This window comes from Anopheles arabiensis, chromosome 2 (genome assembly GCF_016920715.1).
Source record: "Anopheles arabiensis isolate DONGOLA chromosome 2, AaraD3, whole genome shotgun sequence".
Classification (NCBI taxonomy): domain Eukaryota; kingdom Metazoa; phylum Arthropoda; class Insecta; order Diptera; family Culicidae; genus Anopheles; species Anopheles arabiensis.
Window position 1 is genome coordinate 111,003,723 of NC_053517.1, and position 23,675 is coordinate 111,027,397.

General features: G+C 51.1%; 2 protein-coding genes and 1 long non-coding RNA gene across 6 annotated transcripts in view; 2 read left to right on the plus strand and 1 right to left on the minus strand.

Annotated features, from left to right (window-relative positions):
• Positions 1 to 9,571, plus strand: part of LOC120906657 (AF4/FMR2 family member lilli) — a 31,114-nt gene extending 21,543 nt beyond the window's left edge. For both annotated transcript variants that reach the window (XM_040318497.1, XM_040318504.1), the window contains 4 exons: positions 3,181 to 3,326; positions 6,658 to 6,846; positions 7,036 to 7,158; positions 8,020 to 9,571. In XM_040318497.1, the coding sequence (XP_040174431.1) occupies positions 3,181 to 3,326; positions 6,658 to 6,846; positions 7,036 to 7,158; positions 8,020 to 9,168 (1,607 nt within the window). In that variant the 3' untranslated portion in view covers positions 9,169 to 9,571. The remainder of the gene's footprint in view (positions 1 to 3,180; positions 3,327 to 6,657; positions 6,847 to 7,035; positions 7,159 to 8,019) is intronic.
• A 6,122-nt stretch (positions 9,572 to 15,693) lies between these two features.
• Positions 15,694 to 23,354, plus strand: LOC120898707 (transmembrane channel-like protein 3). 3 transcript variants are annotated; one of them, XM_040304911.1, is made up of 9 exons: positions 15,694 to 15,923; positions 18,022 to 18,374; positions 18,480 to 18,981; positions 19,053 to 19,378; positions 19,528 to 19,638; positions 19,697 to 19,888; positions 19,963 to 21,544; positions 21,615 to 21,719; positions 21,783 to 23,354. In XM_040304911.1, the coding sequence occupies exons 2-9, from the start codon at positions 18,334 to 18,336 to the stop codon at positions 23,118 to 23,120; spliced, it is 4,197 nt and encodes a 1,398-aa protein (XP_040160845.1). In that variant the 5' UTR covers positions 15,694 to 15,923; positions 18,022 to 18,333; the 3' UTR covers positions 23,121 to 23,354. The 3 variants fall into 3 exon arrangements, with proteins under 3 accessions (XP_040160845.1, XP_040160844.1, XP_040160843.1); XM_040304910.1 differs by lacking the exon at positions 15,694 to 15,923 and adding an exon at positions 17,660 to 17,879; XM_040304909.1 differs by lacking the exon at positions 15,694 to 15,923 and having other exon boundaries at positions 17,660 to 18,374.
• LOC120898710 lies at positions 16,042 to 17,054 on the minus strand. Its single transcript, XR_005738692.1, has 2 exons — positions 16,979 to 17,054; positions 16,042 to 16,164 (listed from the first exon to the last, which is right to left on the minus strand). It is a non-coding gene; the product is annotated as an uncharacterized LOC120898710 (long non-coding RNA).
• Positions 23,355 to 23,675: the final 321 nt, after the last annotated feature.

A 23,675-nucleotide genomic window follows, 5' to 3' on the forward strand; every position in this document is an offset into this window, starting at 1 on the left:
GCTGCATCATCATCATCACCATCACCATGAAGTGAGCATCAGTGGTGCGTCGTGTCGTGTGTGCGTTTTTTTGGTGCGCATACACGCTTGGATCCCAATTTAGCTGCCGTGCAAAGATCTCGTGTTTGGGGGGGGGGGTTTCTTTTCACCCCTCTCTCCCTCTCTGAGCAGGGCACCCGAATTTTATCTGTCAAATGAACGTCACATTGCACGCGGATTATGGTCGTACACGTCGTCCCTTTCCATAGAGCGGCTGGCTGCTACTGCTGCTTCTGTTGCTGCGGCGTCCTAGTGGAGCATCAGCGTTTCACTCTGCACCGGACCGATCCGCCGCATGATTTTCACCCGATCGCTCCCCGGGTCCGACGACTTCAAGGTGCACAATGACGTCAGAGCGTCGGGCAGGAGAGGACCGTTACACCTACACGATGTGTTCCCTTCTCGCGCGCTGCGGGGAACTCTGTCGCTTTCAATCGGGGACACGCAAAATGAAACATGATGGCCACATGTCGGACTCTGCTCGGACACCCGGCCGAGTGAATGCAAGGGAGGGAAGTAGAAGAAGAAGTCTGTCAACATGGCGTCACGCAATGCGAACCAGGGCCACGTGGCCGCCGTGGTGATTGAGTGCATGGGATTTAACCCCCCAGAACTCTCCCCACCCCCCCACGGGGTTCAACTTGTGCGCATTCACGAGATCAACCTCGTGATCGATGGAAGCAGCGGATAACTGTTAGTGGGAGTCATATTTTTCTTCCGTTTGCTTATCGATAATATTTACCTATCCCTTTCCATGGGGTGGCCTGGGTGTGGTTCCGCCCACCTGTCCGTTTGAAACTGTTTTATGCGTGTGTTTTCTTTGTTTTTCATTTTGGTGAAAACGTGACTTTGATTTGCTATGAATTATACCGCATCAATGTCTGGGCGAGTTTGTTCGCCTTTCGCACCTACAACACCCACCCACCCATCCATCCCCACCACCACTTCGGTCGGTCAACATCAATCGATGCCCTGCAGGATCAGGATACAACTTTGAAGCCCGAAATGTATAAACAACATGTCATTTGAGAGCAAATTGAATCGTTTTTCTTGCCGGCGCGCGTCGCCTTGTCCATCTCCGCCCTGGCCATTCTTCAGCGGTGGCCACCGGCTTTCTGCTGTGTTGTTTTTAATTAGTGTATCTTTTCACAATTTTTGCTCCCTCCCCCATCAACAGCGTGTGTTGAATGTATGATTTGTGTGCGTGTGTGTGTGTCTCTGTGCGTGTGTGAAAGGCTTTTTGGAAGCAGATTTTCCACCACGGCGCACTGCGGGGGAACTGCGCTTTCAATCTCCTGTGTGTGTGTGTGTGTGTGTGTGATCTGTGAAAAGCCGGCGGGATGTTTTATGCTTTTTTTTGTCTGTGATGATTACGTTTTCATTTGCGACTTTAGCACGCGGTGAGATTTACCCCGGGCCGCGCGGTACCTCCGTACACAAACACACACATGGACTCATTCGTGAGGGGGGGAATTAAATTGATGTTACCGGTAAACGACAGACAGCATGGAGCATGGAAACGCAACCAGGAAGTGCGAGAGAGCAAAAGGGAGGAAGAGAGAAAAATCTAATTTTCCATCAGCAGCTTCCCCTTCTGCTGCGTGAGGAAAATCAAGGGAGGAACGTCAAAACAGACCGGGTAATACGGTTGGCAACTGGCGAAGAAGAAGGAAGGGTACGATTAATGTGCGAATGGACGAGACAAAGCGATGGTGATCTTTACTCTTTTCTTTTTAAATCGACGAACATTCAATATTTGTACTTGCGATATGATAGGCCGCTCGGGTATTGTACAGCGGGCCTGTTCATATGATGCCACACATGCTTTTAGTAAATGCCACCGATTGCACTAGACAAAACACAAATTTGCTGGCCAGCAGCGTTGCGATGTCGTGCTGTCGAAGGGAAGATTTTTCATTCGCTTTGCCGTGCCGGTGCCGGATTTGCGGTGTACCCGAGGGTTTCTTTTTTTGTGCTAGGAAGGGCCCGATGGCGGTGCCTGGCCATTCTTTTGCACATCTTTGATCAATCGGCTGTCAGCGAAATTGTTGCACACAGTGCCGTGCTCATGTCCAATCGTTGGTACGGGCATCAGAAAGAGAGGGATGTCACCTGTCCATGCCACACTGCATCCTCCTCCTCGTTGGCCACCTGCCGGGATTAGGACCGCTTGGACGTTCTGTATTTCCCCCCCGACCGTGCTAATCCCGCCCTATTCCAACTGGTTTGTGACCATGACAGACAGCGGTGACGTTTGCGGTGAGGACGATCTTGACTCTTCCGCCTCGAACCTCTCCACCGATTGGGACATCCAATTGGGTGGACATGGTCAGCGCTACCAGGGGCTACCAGCTGTCCAAACTCGTTCGACACTGTAATCTATCCTCCCAGCAGGGCTTAGGGGCCGCGCGCACTACACCCCAACCCCCGAAAAGGGATTCGATCGTGGCGCTGGTTGGCGGTGGGGGGTCCAACATGGAGGAGGGGGCAAACCGTAGAACGAACGATGATGTTGTCGGTGGATTGATGTTGTTGGTCTAAATATAGCGTTCGTTTCTTGTTGTCTCTGTCTCTCGCGTACCTTCGTCCAACTCGTCGCCTTCTGCGCTGCAACACAGTCAAACGAAGACGCGAGAGACGCGGACTATTCTAACCCCGTACCTCGTTTGCTCCAACACCGTTTAAACGATGCACCCGCCTCGGTTCTAGAAGACCCGAGCTGGCCTCCATCAACGACGTCATTGCACGAGTCATCGGGATCGGGCTAGCAAGCAAACCTCGCCCGCCCGACCCTGAAAACGTTGACCGGCGCTCCAAGCTACCACAGACACAGTTCAAAGCGATTGGCTGCTTGCTCCAAATCTAATCGGCAAAGCGAATTCTTGCTTTGATTCCACCCGTTTCCCACCTGGAGCCCCGGGAGCGAGGAATGTTGCTTCCCCTAAAGTGCAATGTCTGGAATTGGCTCCCTCTCAAACCCACCACCACCGCCTTCTTCAGGAATGCAATCAACTACAAGCCCTCCTCCCTCCCACTCTCTCTCTTTCTCTCTGTCCCGGAAATGTGAAGGATTTCCATAATAGCGTTACGGCGAGAAGGAAATGATGGTTCTCGGTCTAATAAATTATCGATTAATTTCAGATCCGGCGATAGCGGCACACCACAGCGATTCGCCCCGTTTGACCCGTCCGGACCATCTGGAGCTGGCCCTGCTGCAGGCCCCGGCCTCACCATCGTCACCGGCCGCCACCAGCAGCACCAGTCTGCAGCGATCGTCCACAGCACAGGTAAGCAGAGAAAGCTGGACTTTTTCCCCCACAGGACTTTGTTTTGGGTTGGTGGAACTTTCCGGCACAACCGGGCCACGAAAGTGGACGGACGGACGGGCGGTGTGGATCGTTTGTAATTGAAAAACGTGTCACACCGGGACCGAGTGATTTCAATATTTAACGACCCCCGCTCGTTCTCCCCTTCTTTGTCTGTGTTTCCTGTTTAGAGGTGTTGGTCGTCGTAGGGATTTTTGCCATCGTTTTATTGGATTGTTCTGATCCATTTTTCACTTTCATCACCTTTTTGTGTGGGAAGCTATTAGAGGGACCACCATCGTCATGCAAAGTTTTACCCCGTTTCTTCTCTACCCCGGATTGAACTTCCAACCGGATTAAATCTACCGCTTTCCGCTTCATTTAGCTTATCCGGTAATGAAATTGTGCGCTCAATGGTTTGCTGAAACTTCACGAGGAGCCCTTTAAATACATTAAACCATATTGTGAAGGTGTGGGTCCATTTCTATCATTTTTTGTGCCCCCAAGCAAAAGCTTAATTAAAGCCAATTCGACCCCCCCCCCCTTGCCAAGTTTACACAGACCGTGTTCTATATTTCACTGATTGAAATGGAATGCAAACATCATTAATCGTTTCACCGAAAACGCGTGATTGATGAAAGCGAACCTGCCTCTTGCCTCCTGCCTCCTGGGAATCGCACCATCTGCCCAGCATCGTTCTCCCGGGTGGTCTCCGAACGGAAGCTGGCCGTTTGGGACTGGCGTGGGTTCATCACTTCCGCCGATCGGATCGATTTGTTTGCTGCTTCACCGCCGCCCCTTCCCGCTTCCCTGGTTTTCGATGGTTAGCAGATTAAGAAAAACCAATCGCTGAAAAAAAGCTAACACACAAACACACACACAAAAACAGAACAAAACAAAACATCGATTCACTCACCGCCGCCTGCTGCGTTTTGGTTTTTGGTTGAAAATTGCCCGTAATACAATTTCACGCACCGATGATGCACACACCGCGCGATGATGGCTGACGGCGGTTTTGTTTGCACGGGGACGCCACGACCATCGTCCGGCAAAAGTCTTTCCCCTTCTCCTCCCCTCCGTGCCCCTTGGAGCCGTCCGCTCACCAAGGGCGGAGGAGTGTTGAATGTTTTTTTTTCCTAAGCCGCTGGAAGAACTTTCTGCCGCCGCCGCTTCGTCACTCAGCAGTGAAAAGAATAGACATTTTCACAAAATATAATTTTGCACTCCACTTCACACTTGCGCTCACACACACACACCAACACACCCTCACAAGCATATACAAACACTCCGTCTGGTCCGTTCATTCGCTGCCCCCGAGTCCCATTGAGAGGAAAAATGAAAAGGAATTTCCTTCCGTAAACGTACCAGAACCGGTGACGGGAGTACCAAACCCAGCCGCAGCATCCTCCTCCTCCTGCAGTTCTCCCTCCAGACTGCTGCCCTACGTTCTCCGGCCTCAAAAGCGGATACACTTATGCACGATATGCTTATGTATTTACATTTGCCCGCTCGACGGAAGATAATTAGATTTCCCACTGCTAATGCGCGCCACCACCAGCCAGCCAGCCAGGGACCCGCTCACACTCTGCCCTTCCCTCCCCCCCACCCCTCCTCTTGCTCGTTGACAGTTTGGCACGACAAAAGTTTGGAGTGTTCGGTGTTTCCTTCCCATGTTTTTTTTTTCTCTCCCTCTCCTGGGTGTCCCATAATAAAATTTAGCTTAGAAAGGACGCCTTTTACGGTTCCATAGAAATGGGGGACCGACCATGGGTAACTTTCCGCCCTGCTCCAGTGGCATGGTGAGGGGGAGGGGGGGGGTGGTGGTATGGGAGATAGCGAACCAGGGTGGAGGGGGTGTAGGGAGAATTTTAATTGCTTATGGGAGCGTACAGCTCCCACTCCGCTGTGCGAGGACACGCGATAATATTTGGAGATTGCGCGGCTGAGGGCGAACGATGCTACAGAGATGGCGAGCCGGGGGGAGGTGCCTCTGTCCTCTCGAACCCCCCCCCCCCCTAACCATGAGCAGCAGTAAAGTGATGGCACCTTGTATTTAATCTTAAACAAGCGTCAAGAATGTGGAACGGCAGGCAAGCAATGCGAATGCGGCCTGTGGGGGGGGAGAAGACGGGCGGCGGCAGGGCGACATGGAGACGGTTTTGCGAGTGCCATAAATAAAACCTTTTTCACAAAAGTGAGGAGGCGTGGCAGTGGTAGGTGGTGGATAGAGGGGGGGGGAGAAGGAAGGGAGCAGAGGACTTTGCGGCTGTGGAGTTGAAGAGGGTGATGTTTTCGAGCAGAACTTTTGGAACAAAAGGACACTTCGGGGGGATCGATGATGTGCAACGGGGAAATATAAACGAATTTTCCAAACCATCCTCCGCTCTCCACACCACCTGCTCCAACAAACCAGAAAAGGTTCTGATCTTCCCAGCATCTCCCAGCTTCTCCTGCTGCTCTCCCCAACCGTGCAGGGTTGTTTGTTACTTTTGTTTGCGAGATGTTTAATTCTCTCGCACGCTTTTATCCCCATCCGTATGATGTATGACGTTAATGTGCGGTGTTAAACACTACATTTACTTGGCAAGGGCCAACAATGTGTATTGACGCTTGCGATATGTTTACGATCAACCTGTCGTCATGCTGAGAAGCTTCAAATGGTCTTTTAAAAGGCGCATTATATGTCTAAGAGGGTATTTTCGTTTGTGGATTATATGATTATACACACCTTCCCCCACCAAACGACATCAAAATCATCAAAAGTCAATTTGACACTCCAGTGGTTGTTGCCGTCTTCGTCGTGCGTTCTCGGTTTCCCGGTCCGCCATTAGTAACCCTGCATCTAGTCAACCGTCCCGACCCAAGTGGCACTCTCGTCTTGGAAACGCACCATTTCCTGGCAACGCTGTACAAACGCACGTGTGCCCTCCCCAATAGAAGAACACCATTGACGACGCTCAATTTAAATCGAATCTTTGATTAGATTATTGGTTTCTCGCAAACGCGGCAGCCAAACCACTCCAAAGGCAGATGCCGCGTCTTACCAAGCCAACCTGTTAGCAGGCTAATGCGAAATCAGTGCCGGAACTGCTGCTCGTCATTTAACCTTTCATAGCCACACAACAACGATCCGAACGGCTCCCAGTAGCTGGTGGTTGGTTGTTCCACGCGTTGGGACACGTTCCACGACGCCCGTCACGTCGTCTTTGTGTAGGACTAGATACTACTGCAGGATTCCCTTGGCGCGATAAAACTAATGCACACCGCATTTATCCACTATCTCTCTATCTCTCTCTCTCGCTCTCGTGCACAGGAAAAGGAACCGCCCGAAGTGGGATCATCATCGTTGGCCAAATCTTCCCCACTGTCGGCATCGCGCGAAATGACGAACCTGCGGGACCAGCTCGACCAGCAGCAGCAGCAAACGCGCCAAGTGCTGGCCCAGCTGATGCTCGTCCGTGAGCAGCTAATCTCGGAAACGAATGCCCGCATGGAAGCCCAGGTAAGAGGAGAGGGACCGTGATACTGGGGAGAGGAGGGGGTTTTGCAGCAAATTACAATAATTTGCCGCCCAGCCTCTCACTCTCTGTCTTGATTGCAGCGCGCCCATCATCATCCCTTGTAACGGCTCTGGGTTTGCTTCTACTTAATCTTCTTCTTCTTCTTCGTGTTCTTTCTTCGCCCTCTGCAGGCACGTATCCAGCAGCTGCTGCAGCAAAATCGTGAGCTATTAGAGCACATTGCATCCCTCGGTGGCTATCACGAACCGGACCGACCGGGACTGTCCGCAACCGCCATCGGTATCGCACCTCAGGTAAGAACGAGTGAGCGAGCTTTCCTCCCCCCTCCCCCCCCTTGAGGGTGATGAACGGGTGTGGGGAGGATGGGAAGTTTCACTGTGTGTTCGCAGGATCGCCCTTTTTGCGCCTTTTCGTGTGTGTGTTTGTGTGTTTACGTTGTTGTCTTCTAATTTACCAACACCCCTACATTTTATGACCTCCTTCCTTTCCCGTCGTTATGATGCCGCAGGCGCTTGTTTGTCTGTTTTTGTTTGTGCAGTAATTTTTTCCTTCCCAACACCCTCTGGGTGTGAGTGATTGAGTCACGCGAGGCGATTCATCTCGCTCAAAAGCAGCCGCTCGAGAGGCGGAAAAGCAGAAAAGCGAGAAAGAAACAAGGGAGGAAAACAAATACCAATCGGAAGCATTAATCCCTAGTCCCCTTCTCGCCGGTCCGGTTAAGCTATATATTTTCCTACCAGTCCAATTTCCCACCCTCACTGCTCCCAAATCGCAATCATCCCCGCATCGCCCCACGCTTGTCGCCCGAAGGCGCAAACGAAACGAGTCAAAAAGCGCCCAAAGTTATGCAATCTCGCAGCAAGCGAGCGACTAACCGAACGAACCGTGCTTGCTGCTGCTTGTGTTTAGGTTTACTGTGTGTTTTTGTCTGTGTTTGTGTGTGTATGTGTGTCCATAACTTGATCGATGCTGATTAAATAGCCTGCAAGCCTAACACGATTCCAAAGCCGTCCGTGCGTGCCCTTTGAGCCGGAAGCTGTCCGAGGTAAGTTTCATGCACTTTTCGTTGCGCACGTGCAAAAACGTGACCGCTGCGCTTTGCCCATCTCTGGCTCTCCCACGTTCATACTAACACTTTTCTCCCTTCTTTTTAGTTTTCCTTCCTGCAACAGCAGCAACAGCAACAACAGCAGCAACAGCAGCAACAGCAGCAGCAGCAGCAACAGCAGCAACAGTTGACCGAACTGCTCAATCTCGGGGCAGCCGGGCTAAACTTTACGCCCGCCCTGCAGCAGCTGCACAAGCTGCAGTCACTGGCCGGTTTGGTAGCGCCCGCCGCGGCACCCACCAGCCCACTGGCCGCCCAGCAGGAGCTGTACAAGCTGAACCAATCGCTGCTAACCCAACTGTCCGGTGGCACTTTCCCCGGCGCGTTCTATCCCGGTGCCATTCCGACCAGCATCGCCCCGACGCAGCCGCAGGGTGTGACGGCGGGCGGAGTAGCCGCAGGCGTGCCAAACTTCATGTTCACAAACCCGAGCGCGGCCGGCTTCGGGGCCGGGTTGGCCGGTGGCTCCACCAGCAAACCACCGTCCGCTGACAGTTCGAGCAAAAACTCACCGACGGCAACGTCTTCCGGCTCGAGCCGGCTTATCGGTGGTGGGGCAGGCTTCCTGACCGACACTGGCCAACGCTCGAACCGCCCGTCCTATGCGTCTTCCACGTCCACGCTGTTCGACGAGCTCCGGTTAGCGCGCAGCCTCGAGAAGGGCATGGAATCGCTCCGCACGGACGACGATGGGACGAGCCCGTTCATCAAGCCACTGTCGCAGGTCGGCACACTCACCACAATCGATCCGGACGGCAAGGTGAAGGTGGTGGTACCGATTAATCCCAACGAGCAGCAGACGTCGAGTCAGTCGACACAGCAGCAGCAGCACCACCAACAGCAGCACCAGCAACAGTTAGACATTCCGGCGGTCGGACCCAGCCGGAAGTCGGCCTCCTTCTCCGAGCTGCCGACCAGCGGCGGTGCGAGTGGCAGCTCGGGCACGAGCGGCACGGCCAGCCGGGAGGGCAGCGCCCGGAACGTTTCGATCCTGAAGGACAGCACGCGCAGCAAGACATCCATTCCCAGTCTGGTCACGCTCAAGGTGACGGACGAGAGCGGCACCACCGTCACGAGGAAGCTGCCGGCGACCCCGAGCTTCATCACGCGCAGCACCAGCGAGAAGGTGCCAAACCGCAGCCAGATCATGAGCCAGGTCCAGCGCACTCAGTGGGCCCGGCACACCACCAAATAGTGACCAAGGCGACGAAGGCGGTGACAACGGCGGGTGCATGCGGACTCGGACCACAATTTCTCGTTACAATATCCTCCCTCTCTTCATCTCTCTCTTTCTTTCTCTGTATCTAGTCGGTTTTCTAACCTAAATAGCGTGTAATTATGTCGAAAGACACACCACCCGCAAGACCATCAACGACAGACTGGGTTCAGGTTTTTCGGGTCGGAACGGTCTCGGAACGTCGTTTCCATCCATCGCACTCGGTAGGAGAACGCATTACCGTGTGGCGGCGAAACAAGCGACGAAGGAAGAACTGTAAATATTAGCAACAATTTCAAATTGAACGCTCATGATGACACAATAACGGTGATGGTTACGATGATTAGCAAATAAAGGTTCAAAGTTAAGTTAACAACAACAACAAAAAGAAGACCAACTCCAAGCGGCCAATGGCACAATGGTGTTTTTTGCGTTTTCCCGGGGTATTTCTCTTCCCGTTTTTTGGCTTTTCCACCTTTTACCTTTATCTTTTTCGGGGTTTACGGGGTTGCTACCGCTAGATGACTATCTTTGGGAAATGGGATCGATCGGTGGGGGAAAATTGAAAACCATTCATTACCGACCATTGCTCCGAAGGGCGTTTGCTTTTCGGGGTCGGCATCTGCTTCTTTCCGCTATTCTTTCTCTCTCGTAGCCGTCCTCCCGACGGCCCACAGAAACACACCGGAAAAAGGCGCAATTTACTCGATACGACCGATAAATCTGTTTGTTCGTTGAAGCTTTAATGACGCTGACTTTTCCTCTTTTTTCGCAGCTCTCATCAACGGCTAAGGTGGCCCGCTGGTTCCACACGCTCCAGTGGACGAACCAAACGCAGTCGCTGTCCCGGCCCGAGTCCGGTTTCGTGTCGGGCGATTCGCGCTCGGAGCGCAACCAGAAGTCGGACGTCGATATGGTGGACCTGCTGGCGAAGGAGCATTCGGCCGGCGCCGGGGTCGACCTGTGCGACGAGTATCTGCTGGTCGAGGGCACCAGCAACCTGTGGAGCAAGCTGAGCGTAAAGAAGCGCAAGAAGCTGCTCGGCCTCAAGCTCGGCAAGGTGACCACCTTCTAGCCCCGGCGCCGCTGGCCACCGCTGGCTGGCGGCGGAGGAGGCGGTGGCCAACGGTGGTGGGGTGTCAGCAGTGGCGGTGGGGGCAGCGAGCTGCCACCGGTGCGGCTGACAACGACCGCCGCCTCACCCTCGGCGAGCGATGCCAGCGATGTGGACGACTAGAGCGCGAGAGTGTTTGGGTGGGAGGAGGAGCGGGGAGGATGTGTGACAGACCGTTTCCTTCCGGCCTTAGACTGGGTATGCTAAACCCGCGGAGGAACCACACACACCCCCTCACTCCTGCTCATCATGCGAACATACACACACAGAGACAGACAAACACACTCAAAACCCACGCCATGAAAGCGAGATTTTAGCGCCAGCAAGGAACAAAAAACTCGAAATACACACACAAACACACACGAAACGACCGGGAATTAGGAGAAACGGAACGTTCTGCCGTGGTGCACGAACGATGCTCTGCATTTTCTCCCGCCAAAAGCAACAACCAGTTGTCGCCAAACTACGCATTCCTTCCTTCCTTCCGTTTCGCGGCACACTTGGATGGTGTAGTGTAGTGAAAAACGAAGAAACGACGGTAGCTTATACGATAGAAGAGGGTGCGTTTAGGGCAGAAACGGTAGTGTACGCTACTGCTCCATACTACTTGGTAGCCTAAGCCGAAAGATAACCACCAAAACCGGTAATCCTCATTATGAAGCGGGAAGGATGACGTCCATTAGCAAGAGCAAGCGGCCCAGCTGGGCAACAAGTTATCCACCCATAGATAACTAAACGAGACGCCTAGAGAGCCTGCGTGTAAGCGCGTAACCGACACGTGTTTAGTGTGTAAAGAGGGGGTAAAGTAGCGGCAGCTTAGTGGCGTAGTGGCCCTCGCGACTCATATCATATCTGTCTGCTGTCCTCTCATATCCGCGTGCTCCCCAACAAGGCACGCGCTAATTATAGAACCTCTCCATTCACGCTTTTGCGTTTGCTGCTGCTGCGTATCTTGCTGTTGCTGCGTACACGTTCTTCGCCACGCATTAGAGTTACGAGTTGTTGCGCGCTCATCTGTTCACGTTCAGCTTCACCCCCGTTTAAGACTCTCGGACGCCGTCGAGGACGTTCTCTCATATATATCTTTAAATTAAAACGTATTTAACGTCACTTCTTCCCCCCGTCAAGACTGAGCTGGACGAACAAAATTGTGTTACTTAGAGCGCTTATAACAGTTAAGGGGGCCTATCCCCCGGCACATTCCCAATTTCGTATATTGTAACCTCTATCCTCCCATTCTTCATCTTCCACCGAAGATGATGATCCGTGCTTTTGTTGCGCGAGACAGTTTGGTTTAGATTTTTACATAACTCTTCACGTATCAGAGGCGTGCTTTTTTTTTACATTTTTCCCCCACACAACCGTCATACATCTTAGCTTGTAAGTAGTTTAATTTTCCAAAAACTCTTCCTTTTTTGCCTCTCCAAGACATTCCATTCCCATTCCCAAGCCCACATTTTCGCTTGTAAGCTTCCTGCGCGTGTGTTCCCGTCCCGCGCTACGTCGCGCGGGAAAGCGGACAGGAGAAAATTTATGGAAAAAAGATAGTAGTGAATAAAAATTATAATATTACACATTTTCCCTGTGAAGACAAAAAAAAACGCACACCCCGATTGAACCTTTGTTACTGACACTGGCTGTGGCTGGAGCGCGGAGAGCGCGGATCGTTATTATTGCATCCACGCCACAAGGTGAGCCATTTTCTTATTCTCCGCTTTGCGCCTTCATTCCTGCATTTCCGAGTGAATATATATATCACCGCAGCTCGCATTATCGTCGGATTTTTGCTATATTTTAATGAGCCTCACTAATGGCTTCGGTCGGTCGGTCGGTCGGGCACCATTATGATAAGCATGGCCTCCTACTACTGTGTTTCTGCTGATGCTCCCGCCTTTGCTAGCCAAAGGTGGAAGTCTCGTGATGCTCGTCTACGCTTCCCGGTGTGCTGGGCCCTGTGCTGCAATATTATCATGCTGTGCTGCGACCTGGCATTCTTGAGCAGCCCATCAAGAGTCCAATGTGTCTCTCGTGACATGATTGATGGCCAACATCTTTCCATCGGGGTTAGCCTAAGGGGGAAATGATCTGCCTCTTTTCTCTTTGCCTTGTGTGTTGTTTCTTTCGTTTTGTTTTCTTCTCCCTTTTCCAGCATTACTCGAAGCTTTCCGCAGGCGCTGTTGTTCTAGGCAGCGCTTCGACAACCTACCTTTTCGCTCAACCCTCCAGCCCCGGGATGGTAAGCACTGCGATGAATGATGACTTTTGGGGTGCGGGTGCGTTCGCACACTACATGCAAGCCCCACTTTACCTATCACAAGAGCACACGATTGGCTTTCGCCTTATTTATAGGTAAGTAATGCGATGTAACAACCGGCAACGGCGTTAAACGGGCGAAGCGCCAAGCAGCAGACTTTGGCGTTTGAGTTTTGTCCCTTCCAAGGCCGGCACTATACTATCGCTCTTAGGGATTACCGAAGCTGTCGTTCGTGTTTCGCAGCCTTTTTCCGACACTTTTGCCGCCTGGTCAGCCGAAGAGGAAAAAAAATAGACGAGAAAGTTAAATCCAATCTATTGTTCACTTTACTCTCCCCTATTCTTTTCTACTTCCATCAGCTGCCGTCAATTGATTTTGCAGTACGTTTCGACAAAGCACAAGAAGCTCCCGTTTATCTTTCACATTTTCTTCTGCATTTTCTTTTTGCATTTTGCTGTTCATCCGCAACACCTCAATCAATTCATTGTAATCCAATCTGTGCCTGTGTGGAAAAGCCGTTCCGCGAAAAAGCGAGGGAAACTTTGCCTTTGCAGTCACACATCATAAATTTTGCCTGCTGCTACTGCTTCTGCTGTTACTGTTGTGCGATGAAAAGTGACGCAAAAATTGCACTGCAAGGGGTGGGGGAAGAGGACACCCTGCTGCCATTGAGCGATGAACTCATCCGGACGACTCGGTCTGGTTGAACCGGTTGGTTAGGCAGGCTCACCCAAGGGTCCCATTGCGACGCGCTTTGCCACGCGGAAAAGGATGTGGCCCTTCGCTTCACAAGAGGGTAATCTATCAATGTCCTGCAAAACGACTTGATTGGCTGGGATGGCCCTCATGCCCTCGGGCGAAATTAACTCGGGCCGGCCACTACCATCAGCGCACCACCTCCACGGGGGAGCTTTTATCGTGTCTTGCCGGGAGTGGAAAAAGTTGCAAATCCACTCCTACGCTACAGCGGCTACTAAACACGTTTTCGCACTCCCGCCGCTCCGGGTTTTCCCCCCTCACCCCGTTCGTACCCTGTTCGTTTTTTATGGAGACGCCCAGTCATCGTTGTGTGGGCTGCAATGCGGAAGGTATAATTTCAGGCGAAAACTGCTCTACCTTGCTACAACCACACACACACACACCTTTTTGAACCCGACGGTACGACGATCGTGCTTGCCGGTCCCCAGGGAGGGTCCAATTTGTAGTCGCTTTGGATTTCGAGTTTGAAGCCATTTCATTTGACAGCTCGTCAGACTCGTCGTCCCGTCGTCGTCAGGCTCTTTTCCGTCGCCACGCTCAGCCACGCATGCAATTACAGGACAGAGGGGGAGCGCAACGGACAGCAGGTTCCATCACATCGAAGCAACCGGTGGCGGTGACAACACCAACGACCACGACGGGTGGAAAGCATGCTGAGAGTGGAGTGGTTGTTGTAAGCTACCACCACGACGGGTCTTGCACGACGAGGTGTGGTTTGTTGGATGACGATGTGTCCCCGGCTGTGTGTCGGTCGGTTGGAATAGATGGCAGCGAAAGCGGGTTACAGGCACGCGCGCGCTCGCTCACAGGTGCCACCCAGGTCTGATTCAGAGCCATGAATTGTAAATATTTATTGTATGAACCCCGGCGGCGTTGAAGCGGTGATGGTGGTCGCCGTTTTCTCCCTCGTTTTTTTTTTGCTTTTGCATACGTATGTGTATGTGTTTTGGCAGCAGTAGAAGCAGCAACACCTGTATCGGGCAGGCAGGCCCAGCTATCGGTCGTTGCCGAGCGTGGCTTCACTCCGGATTTGAACGTGTGACAGTTAACACAGTGGTGTGCTTTATCGTGCTGCAGAGAGCGCAAGTTTCCGTGCGTGTGTGACTGTGAAATGGGCGACAGCGGTGTACCGAAGCGAACCCGCCGGAAACCATCCGGCATACTGAAGCTGGACAGTGTGCGGCGTCGAGAGTCGTCCGGCAGTTCGCTGCTGCAGCTGGGCGATGAGGTAGCGTTGCGTCGTCATGGAGACGCCTGGTAGCTCACTCCATACAAACTGGCTGCGTACTTGCTCGGAAAATGTGCTAAATCGGTGCTGAATCGGGCAGAGCCGTGCAAACGTAATCACTACGCAGAAATTAAACAAACACAAAAGCACAAAAGCGATGGGGTCACTTTTGTTCGGGAGGGTAATTTAAACGGCAGTCGCTTCTTCTGATTAGCTGATTGGCAAACGGCTGGCAGGGCGTGTGATTCGTTGTAGAGATAATTGTTACACCACACCGCACGGAACAACCGTAGCGTGACCGTGAATCATTCACTGTGTTGGTGTGTGTGTATGAAAAGCTAACATTAGCCATTTGGCCTTTTTGCCAACGAAGCACCACGAGAAGCTGTACAACGCTTCGGAGAAAAGTTGAAAGGCTCGATTGCTTCATGCCATTGTTCGGGGCGCGCGTGGCACAAAACTCGGCATTCATGTTTTCATCACCCAGGAATGTCCGTTTGAATGCCAGTCTGTGCGTCCCTTCAACCCTCTCCGACACCGTTCATTGAACCGTGTAGCTCCTCTTTTCTTCTAAAATGAGCTGTAAGAAACCAGAATAAAAGAGACTTCGCTCCCTGCTCCCTTCTCCACACGGTTCGTGGTAAATTAATTTAGTAGCGTAGTAGAGCAATAAAAACACCCTCCACCGCTTTTGCCACAGCGGGGCCAAAAGGGGTCCGGCCAACAGGAAACGGCAGCACAAAAAAACAGATCCACACACCACCTTCGATTACTATCAGCACGCGGTGGCAATTTCCACGAAACGCCACACACACACACCACACCACAGTAGCAGCAGGTGGTACATCCTTAAATGGGGGGAGAAGGCCATCACCGCCTCCCGTATGCCCACTACTAGCCAGCACCAGCACCGGCAAGTGGAAGAAACAGCAAACGAAAGCACAAAAAAGACCGTGTCCTTTCGTGTGAGAGTGGGCTTAAGAAAGGCACAACGGAAGAAAAGGGCGTAGGAATAATAAAAACACATACCTACGTCACCGCTTGGAATGTTAAGGGGGAGCTGGAGGTGGTAGGATGGTGGTGAACGGGATCGCAGCTTTTGAGTGCGCGGTTTCTTATTGTATTTGCCGAACCCGCCATCGCCACCGCCGCCGTCCACACCACGTGCTAGAGCTGAACGCCCTTTTGTACGGCGGACAGGCATCTGGCGCGATCCAGTTGCGCTTAATCCTTCCGACGGGACGGTGGTTCCTCATTCAGGCCAGATCCAAAAGGGCTTTATAAAGGGGGACGAAAATCACGCGACCGCTGTGACCGCCACCATTCTGTGCGCCGTTCTGGGTCCGTTCTTTGCTGGTGCTAAAAGCAATAAGTTATAAGTGAGTGTTGGATGTGCTTCTTGTGCTTCCCTCTTTCAGTGCTTTAGTTGTGGAGTTGTAAATGAAGCGGCTGTGCTGAATTGTGTCTATTGTTAAATAATGTTTAAACAGTGCAGGGTTTTCTTGGAAAAGAGTAGTCCTTGGTGTGACCCGCGTTCCTATTTAATTGCAAGCTCATAAAACGCCAGCATAACAGTGTTTCAAAACTCATCCGTATTAAATTCAATCTTTCAGTGTTGTTCTGAAATAACAAAAAACAAAAATTTACGTTGATAATTATTTTAAAACAACTATTTCACAACTCTCCCGCGTATTTCCAGTGGTTCCAGTGAAAAATCCCAATTACAAGTTGAATTATTGGCAACATAATCGTAATTTAGGCTTTTTAATATCAAGCAAGCCATGCGAAAAGTTTCGCTGTAAATTCCAACCCATTGCCGGCAGCAGTTGTCTGTGTAGAGCGACATGCCTTTTCATGGCTAAAAAAGCAGATTGCTACATTGCCTAAAATCAACAGCCGAAAAAAGCACTCCCCATTCCCCCCCGCGAACTCAACCCACCTACTACCACCCACTGAAGAATTCAGTCATTCTACACCCCCTTTTCTCTCCCCCCTCCACTATTCTGCCGTTTTTATGACCTTGTAACCATTACACGCCTTTACACGCCCTCTCAGATAAAACAGACACACGGCACGGCATAAGCGAAAACGGGAGGGGAAAAAACCTGGGAAATTCCAGTTCCGTGTTTCTTTGCTGCATGAATGGAAATGGTCCCCTCTTTCCTCCTATAACACCCCCTTTTCCACACACACACACACACAGACCACCCGCGAAGCCAAAAAGACACGCTAATGACATTCGCACTGGGCGTCAGCGGGTGGGTGGGTCCGGGCTTTGTTCAGCGAATGGAATCCCATTTTTGGCCACCACCCCCCACCCCCTGTCGGGCAGACAAATGAGCAAGCTGTTTCTGGCACAGGGTGGTGGCACACGAATCGCACAACCGAAACGACTGACACTACGGTGAGGGTGGTCGGTTGGGAGTTTTCTTACCTTCTTCCAGTGTTTCCATTCACCTGCACCACACCGAACACGGAAGGTTTGAAACGTGGTGGATGAAGCATGCGAGCACGAGGATAACTAATTGATGAAACCTTTCCCTACGCAACGCTAGAGAATCAAGCATCCATTCCACATTGTAGACACGTCCACCTTGGCTCCACGTCACGACTGGGTTGGTGTAGTAGGAGGAAGGAGTCGCTCGCACGCAAAATTCCAACCATTTTTTCTCGCATCACAGGCCCGTTCGTTATCACACTGGCGCACACTTGGCCACACCACACCGTCTTTAATTCATTCCATTCTGCCATCACGCATGAACGGCGTCGTCGTCGGTTCATGCTAGTGCGGGCAGAGGCAACTTCGTCAGACGACACCGGTCGTGCTGTAACGTAATGAGAACGATTATTAATGGTGCCAGCCATAATCAATTATCGTTCGATGTAACATGCTGCTCGCCCTCGTGTTGTACCCATTGCACACGCTGGTGCGGATTCTTTTTCGTGTCCTTCCAACTCCCTCTTCCCTCTCTACCTCACCAGCACCAGGACGGCTCGTTAGCTTCTCTTTTGTTTTAGCTCGTGTCTGCGTTTCACGCGTCCGACAAGAGGGAATGTGGCACTTTAAAATCAACCCTGCTAGTACATGGGTGTGGAATGACGTAGACGTCGGATATCGATAATCGCACCCAATATAGCGTGTTCGATCGATCCAAGTGCACATTGGACGATTAGTTGCTACAGCGGCAACGTCAAACCGAGTGGTTGCGTTTGCTGTTGACTGTCTGTCTGTCTCTCGTTCTCTCTCTCTCTCTATCTCTCTCGTTCTACGTTGTGTTGTTCTATTTATATCAACTCAAAACATCGTTAGGTGAAGTTAATTGAGGTTATTTTTGGTGCGTTTGTGTCGTTTTAATCGCAACATGCACAGCCCGAAGTGTTTACTGTTGTTGTGTTGTCCCGGGAAGTGCAAGTGGCCATCGATTGTAGAGCGTCTTCAAACGTCTTCTCCCGTTTTCTCCCTCCACCCCACACCAGCTCTCACCACCTTCGTCCGTGTCGCCACAGCTCTCTGTCACGTGGGCATTCCCGCCCGTCGGCCATTCGCCGAACGATTTGCCCGAGGACGCGGACGCAGATGCCAGTGATTTGAGCACGGAGCAACAACGCCCGGAAGTCATTAGTGTTCCGCCGTCGCACGATGGCGCTAGTGGTACGCTGGTGCATGCCGCCACTGCCGGAAACAATCCACCGACGAAGGTGCCGCCACCGTACGCCGAACCGCCCGAACGTGCCAGGCGCACAGCTGTGAAGGTGCTCGCTACGACGACCGGGACGACCGGAAGCGTTATGAAATCACCGGACGTCGCTGGGGGCACGTTCTTTGGCGGGTTGGTTGTTGATAACGTCACCTCAAGGTGCTAACTTGACATATCTTAATCGTGCATCTTTTCCGTTTTTTTGTGGTGGTTTTTTGCTGCTCCACTCCCCAAAAGTGACTCAGGCTCCGGTGCTGTGCGTGGCGAATCGGAGGACGATGAGGACTATTCCGCCAGTATTAATGCGATCATACAGCGGAAAGCAAGTGTTAAGAAAAAGCGCGGAGGATACAAAGGAGCACACCATCGACGAACGTCCAGCCCGGCGAGCCAGATGATGGGACTCGGCGGATCGGACCAGTTGGGTCCGGATGGGCGCCGTCGCTCGAGCGTCTACACTACCAGCTCGGGCGAGACGGGCATTACGCTGCCCGGGGACGACCATTCGATTGGGCGCGATGAGTCGGCCGGTCGGCAGGACAAGCTGTTCGACACGATTCGACTGCACAAGGAGGTGCTGCAGACGGTCAAACTGCAGCCGATTAGCATGAAGCGCAAGTTGCGCCTCGTACAGCAAGCGAAGAGCTACATCACGCGCCACGAAGGGGCCCTGCAGGAACACTTTACCTCACGTACGGCACGTAGTCTGCTGGCACAGTTTAACATTTTCCTCACGACGGTAAGTTGTGTGCAATAGCTCTTGTCGCACCCAAAAAAAAAGGTTCATTTACATTCATCTCACCTCGACAGAAATGGCAACAGCTACTGCGAGAGCTGGCCAATTTGGCCACCTATCTGATACCGTGGGAATCGCGCATCAAGGAAATTGAGTCCCACTTCGGGTCGGTCGTAGCGTCCTACTTCACCTTTCTCCGCTGGCTGTTCTCGGTGAACATTGTTATCTCGGTGCTGCTCGTAGTGTTCATCATGGTGCCGGAGGAAATTTACGTCGATCCGGAGAAGGCTAAATGCGACATACGGAAGACAATGTCCAAGCAGGAGCTAGCACTGACGCGCAACTTTAGCACCATTTGGGAGTTTGAGGGTCATCTCAAGTATTCGCCCTTGTTTTACGGGTAAGGAGAGAAAAAAAAGCGTGAGAGAAACCGGTTTTGACTGCGCTCTCCTCGCAAGCCGAAGTTCATTTCGGTCAACGAAAAAGAGACTTCAACACTGCCGTACGAAAGGAACCTTTTTCACTTTGCTTTTGCTTTCCTTTTTCCAGTTACTATTCCACCTTTTCGGGAGCGATTGCATGGGGTTACAATCTCCCGTTGGCTTACTTCTTCACTGGATTGGTAGTTTACATCTACAGCTTTGTGGCGACGTTGAAAAAGTACGTACCGTGTTATTATATCTGTATCACAATCGCTCACGCAACGCTTTCATTCCAGAATGGCAGAAAACTCACGAATGTCAAAGTTGTCCTCCAAAGACGATGAGTACGTGTTTTCTTGGAAGCTGTTCACCGGGTGGGACTACATGATCGGCCATATGGAAACGGCACAGAATCGAATGGCTTCCATCATACTTGGCTTTAAGGAGGCGCTGCTCGAGGAAGCCGAGAAGAAAAAGGACACACGAAAGTGAGTGAACAGCGCCTACGTTGCCATGATGATATCTTCTAATGAACCCATCTTTTTGTTTGTGCTTTCCCCAGCTGGAAGATCATTCTGCTGAGAATACTGGTGAACTTTCTCATACTCGGTCTGCTAGTGATCTCCGCGTACGAGGTCATTCTGGTTGTGAAACGCTCGATGGACATCAAAGAGTCCGACTCCTGGTGGAGACGGAACGAAATCACCGTCGTCATGTCGCTCATCTCGTTCTTCTTCCCCATGATCTTTGAAGCGCTCGGTATCATCGAGTACTATCATCCACGAAAGCAGCTGCGCATACAGCTCGCCCGCATCATGGTGCTGAATATGCTGAACCTTTACTCGCTTATCTTCGCTCTGTTCGACAAGATTGCCCACATGACGGGAGAGTTGCGACGGATGAAGCCAACCAACTTTACATCTTCGGCTTCTTCGTGCTTTTTACCCGAAGCGGGCGCAAGATGGGACGTTTCTGGTGTCCCCATTGAGATGGTACATTCCGAGCGATCGATGTTGTTGGACATGGTGGCGGACTTTAATCGCAGTGGAGTTGGACCGGCTACGGTGTTGGCTAATGGGAGTAGCTGTTTTCGAGTTCCGTTCAACTGTTCGGAAGTGACCAGTACGGCAACACTGTTAACTACACTCTTGTTGACGAGTTTATCCACGACAACAAACATGCCGGAACAATTTAGCCCCACTACGGCACTGTCAACGAGTGAGTTCCCGTCAACCAGCTTCAATCCAACCACCACACTGAGAGAATATCGGTCGCCTTACGAAGGGTACGATTACGACGAGGAAGATATGGACTATTATTTGGAGTATCGAGCCCGACTGCTTCCGAACGATAAGCTGGAAGGTGTTCCTATCAACAAACGAGAGGCTGTGTATGATTTCGAAGAGCACAACGATACTGCCATCTCGGTGAATGACACCAGCAGTATGGATAATCTTACAACTGTTCAAAGCACAACGGCACCTACCGTCAGTACGGAAGACTTCCAAACGATGACGTACACGGAGCTGCACAGCTATGTCACGGGAAGATATGACGATTTTTTAGCTAATTATTACTACTATTCGGAAGCAGACGATGAGCTAGAGCAGCACGAAAGCGACGACGATGAAGAAGAAGAATATCGTATCAATCAATTTATAACATCGGAAGAAGCTAGTGCCTTTCAGACTCCTTCAACTACTGAAGGACAAAAGTTGGAGTCATCGACGGAACTCTTTCAAAGTACATTGTCTAGTGTGGATGAGTCTACCGAGGTACAGTCCGGTACAGAATCTTCATCGCACAAGCACGTTGAGATAGAGCAGACAACAGAGTTTCAAGAGAGAGCATACTCTACCAGCGATGTAACAACACAGTTTTATGGTGTTGAGGAAGATAGCCTTCCAACCACAACAGAAGGACCGACCGATCGTAAGGAATCGTCACAACCTGAGAGCAGCAGTGAGGGGGACTTTCTATCAACTACTGAATCTCCAAACACGTGTTATCGTTGGGTATGTGTTCCGGAAAACTTACACCCTCCCGATGGGCAGGAAAGCAAGTATCGAAACGCAGACATCCGGTCGCTTTGCTGGGAGACGATGTTTGGACAAGAGTTGGCAAAGCTTACCGTTATGGATTTAGTGAGTATGCGAGTAACGAGAAACGGAAGCGAGAAGGGAAATAATTCTTTAACACTCTTTCCCCTTATAGCTGGTAACGATTGTGTCAACATTGATATTGGATTTTCTAAGAGCACTCTTCGTGCGGTACATGAACAGTTGCTGGTGCTGGGATTTGGAGAAAAAGTTTCCCAAAGTAAGTTTCCTGGATGAAATGTTAGCATCAAATTGATCATTTAATCTCTTCTTCTCTTTCTAGTACGGTGATTTCAAAATTGCAGAAAATATCTTACATCTTGTGAACAACCAGGGCATGGTATGGATGGGCATGTTTTTCTCACCTGGGCTAGCCGTGCTGAATATAGCGAAGCTGGTCATCATACTGTATCTACGCTCATGGACCGTTCTCACCTGCAACGTTCCCCACGAGGTGGTCTTTCGAGCATCACGCTCCAACAACTTTTACTTCGCTCTGCTGCTAACCATGCTGTTCCTTTGCGTACTTCCCGTGAGCTATGCGATCGTGTTTCTGGAGCCATCGTGGCACTGTGGCCCGTTCTCAAACTCGAACCGTATCTATCATCTGCTCACGAACGCAACCGAACAGATCATACCGGAGATGATTACCAAGTACATTGTATCGCCGGCTGCCGTAATTCCGTTGCTCGTTCTGCTCATTCTGATTATCTATTATCTGATCTCGCTTACCGGATCGTTGCGCGAAGCGAACCAAGATCTCAAGCTACAGCTACGCAAGGAGCGTACTGAAGAGCGTAGGAAAATGTTTAAAATCGCCTCCAGCACTCAGCAACAGACACCGGGCACTGGAATGGCCGGCATCAATGGGCTTTCAAGTTCATGGCACAAGGTGCTGGATTCTACGCAACTGCGTCTTCAGTCGACAACGGACAATGCAACCGATTCAGAGAATTCCAGCTCCAAACGCAAGGAGCTGCTACAGCGCATGATGAAGAAAGCTCTCCAGAAGGAAAACTCGCTCACTACCGAGCTGGAACCTACTGCTGCTGCTGCTGCTGCTGGTGGAGGACTGCAAAGTTTAACCGCTGAGTCTCCGTTGCCTGTATCGCCACCCGTTATTGGTACGATAAATGAAAAGAACCGATCATCGATCCAAGTGAAACCAAAGCCCAAGGACCCGAGGGATGCCACCGGCTCGGATGTGTTTCGTTTCGATCGAAGTGCCGTAGAGCATATGAACCGTCAAACGGAGGGAACAGTACTGACAGCAGTGCCCACAACAGCAGGCACTGAAGGTGATGGTGGCCGGAAAAAGTTCGAACGGACTCGTCCATCAACGGCGGAACGGTTCCGTATGGCGGCACAGGCCGAACGACGTCGAATGCAGGGCAAGCTAGCACCGGCTGAGAAGATGGCGGACAAGACGGCCGATTGGATCGAACAGATTCCAGTGATAACGATCAGCAAAACGTCGAGCGATGAGTGCATCATCGATTCTGACCTGGAGGATCCGAACGATCCTGCCGCAAAACCGACGGAGCCAGGTCCGAAGGAGCTAACAGTCGAGCGTCGGCAGGATCGTACGACATTTAAAGCAAAATCGTCTAACGCATGCTAAGGGCTATGCGTCGCATTTAGAATCATTTATCTACCTTAACTCGAACAACGTGTGTATGTGAAACAACAAAAGCATCCGTGTGATCATTCATCATTGTGCACCACTTTTTGATGTGTATTTATTACGGTTACTCTTGTATTAGGTAATGGAAAGGTTTATTAGATGTCGTTAAACAATTTTCAAATCTTGAATGCATAATATATTGGATGTTGAACGTTTTTAACCAGTTTATGATAAAACAAAACCGTCGAACGATATTGTTTTATTTTTCTTCAATCCGAAAGTATTCCCTTTAAGGTAAAATAATCCTTTTTATATGAAAATTCAAGAAAACCCAGTTTCATTAAATTGATTTACGCAATGTTTGGTGTGATTTTGTAACCCTTCAGGCAGTTGATCTGATTCAATTGAAAGCATACCTGTCAATGTGCCAAAACTGTTACTTGGGTATCCACCGGTACGTCAAACACCATCGCTGATTATCCATTGAGCGAGATTGTAATTTTCATACGCAAAGCATAGTTTCGTATTGCCAAAGAGCAGCCCCTGGATATG

Coding starts and splice junctions, on each gene's coding strand:
- LOC120898707 (XM_040304911.1), top strand. CDS start 18,334: ATGAAATCACCGGACGTCGCTGGGGGCACGTTCTTTGGCGG. Junction 19,889..19,962: donor AAGAAAAAGGACACACGAAA/GTGAGTGAACAG, acceptor TGCTTTCCCCAG/CTGGAAGATCATTCTGCTGA. Junction 21,720..21,782: donor TGGAGAAAAAGTTTCCCAAA/GTAAGTTTCCTG, acceptor TTCTCTTTCTAG/TACGGTGATTTCAAAATTGC.